General features: G+C 30.2%; 1 protein-coding gene and 1 long non-coding RNA gene across 4 annotated transcripts in view; one reads left to right on the top strand and one right to left on the bottom strand.

Annotated features, from left to right (window-relative positions):
• Positions 1 to 2500, top strand: part of LOC149130204 (uncharacterized) — a 300717-nt gene that overhangs the window by 27579 nt on the left and 270638 nt on the right. The window lies entirely within an intron of this gene.
• The window catches only part of LOC106871699 (protocadherin-11 X-linked), an 86414-nt gene continuing 85868 nt past the window's right edge, over positions 1955 to 2500 (bottom strand). For all 3 annotated transcript variants that reach the window (XM_089345778.1, XM_089345779.1, XM_089345780.1), the window contains exon 4: positions 1955 to 2500. This exon is cut by the window's right edge and continues 599 nt beyond it. In XM_089345778.1, the coding sequence (XP_089201904.1) occupies positions 2252 to 2500 (249 nt within the window). In that variant the 3' untranslated portion in view covers positions 1955 to 2251.

The raw sequence follows: 2500 nt of genomic DNA, 5'->3' as shown, positions 1-2500 counted from the left end.
AATAACAGTCAAATTCTCTCAAATCACACTATGTAAGAAAAGAAAAAATGAAAAGGAAAAACACATTGGAGAATAGAGCCCTAGATACACTGTGCACATTCTTATTTAGCTTGTGTCATAAGAAGTTTGAAAGGAGCCCATCATGTGTGTGTGTGTATATATATATATATATATATATATATGTGTGTGTGTGTGTGTGTGTGTGTGTGTGTGAGTGGCTGTGTGGTAAGTAGCTTGCTTACCAACCACATGGTTCCGGGTTCAGTCTCACTGCATGGCACCTTGGGCAAGTGTCTTCAATTATAGCCTCAAGCCAACCAAAGCCTTGTGAGTGGATTTGGTAGACGGAAACTGAAAGAAGCCCGTCGTGTATATATGTACATATATGTGTGTATGTGTGTCTGTGTTTGTCCCCCACTGCCCCAGTGCTTGACAACTGATGCTGAGGGTGTTCCAAACTGGAACACTGACACACACACACATATAAACAAACATACACACTTACACATATATATACGCATACATATATATGTGTGTGCGAGTACCCGTCTGTCTGTCCTTGTATATGTGTTTGCTTCACCCCTACTGCTTGTCAACTGGTGTTGGTGCATTTATATCTTTATAACTTAGCAGTTCAGGAAACAGGACTAATAGAATAAGTACCAGATTTTAAAAAAAATAAGCGCATAGGTCAATTTATTTGATTGAAACCCTTCAAAATAGTTCCCCAGTATGACCACAGACCAACTATTGTAAAAAGTAAAAGATCAACTGAGGATTGAACCTGCAATATGGCTTTCCAATGTGACACAAGCGTATATCTTGCTTTATCATTCTTCCTAATAATAACAGCAACAACACAATACCGTTTATCAATGTTCTGATAAAGATGACATTAGGTCAATTACAAAGTTACACAAAATATAGTAAATCCTGTTAGTTTTCTGTTTGGTTAATAAAAGTTATACAGCATAGCCATAAGTCCATCATCACTATACAGTTCCTGTGAGTGAGTGATTGCCTGATGAGTGTAAAGCCATTACATGAATGTTTGCTTGTGGTATATAACATAGAGACGTATATATAATATATGCCTTTATATCATTATACATAATGCATAGAAATATATATATTAGATTAGTTTATATTATATATATATATATATATGGGAGAATATACAAATAATAACAACAGACGAGGACAGGTGGTGTAAATAACAAAAGGATATATTAGTATGACGCTATATATATATATATATATATATACAAAACAGGAATTGCTGCCTTAATTATGGAACACTGGATATTTTTTGTGCAGGTGTATGTATATATATATATATATATATATACATACATATATACATATATATATATATATATATATATATATATGCACACACACACAGACATATATATATATATATATATATATATATATATATATATATATATATTACATATATAACATATATGGAAAGAAGCATATATATATATATATATATATATATATATATATTACATATATAACATATATGGAAAGAAGCATATATATATATATATATATGCATATATATATTATTTATATTATATATATATATATATCGATGTGTGTTGCGTTCCATTACTTAATAAAAATGTATAGTAAATAAACAGACGACATAATGTCTATTGAGGGTAAGGTAAACATCTCTCTGTCATTTATGACTTTAGATATATATATATATATATATATATATATATATATATATATATATGTATGCATATAAAAATGCATGTTTAACTATATCTGTCTATATGTGTACATATATATATATATATATCTGTATATATAATTAGAGATCCTCTGTGTTTGTCTCCCGTCCAGTTTTACACTCAGTAAATGTTATGTCGTTTGTTTATTTACTATACGTTTTTATTATATATATATATATATATATATATATATATATATATACAATCTATATACAGAGTTAATTTTAAATTTTACTTCATCTGAAGAAAACGTTTGCTTTTTTTTGCAATGAAATTGAATTATTCATCAATAAAAAACACGCTTGAAACAGCTGTAGTGAACTCATTTGTGTTCTTTTTCTATATACATATATGTATATATATGTATATAAACGTACACAGACACATATATGTGTGTGTGTGTATGTGTATATATACATACATACAGATATATATATATATATATATATATATATATATACACACACATAGTTTTCAACATACATGAGTGGATTGTTTATTTACACGATGACATCATTTAAACCGAAATGTGAATTTGGTTCCTCGTAAGTGTGGTCAACTGGGGAGGATTTTCCATAGTTTGTAGAATATTTAGGGTTATCTACTCCTACATCAGGGTCCGACCCTCCATGTGTAGGTGTTGCTCTTGAGGGATTGGGTAGCAGAGTCCTATAATGGTCAGCAGAGGCATCGGGAGCCATTTGTCTCAAAGATGGGCATCCAGAGGTCCCAGAATACGCAGAATACCC

Source organism: Octopus bimaculoides, chromosome 30 (genome assembly GCF_046866305.1).
Source record: "Octopus bimaculoides isolate indiv1 chromosome 30, ASM4686630v1, whole genome shotgun sequence".
NCBI classification, from domain to species: Eukaryota; Metazoa; Mollusca; class Cephalopoda; order Octopoda; family Octopodidae; genus Octopus; species Octopus bimaculoides.
This window is presented reverse-complemented; position numbering and strand designations above follow the sequence as displayed.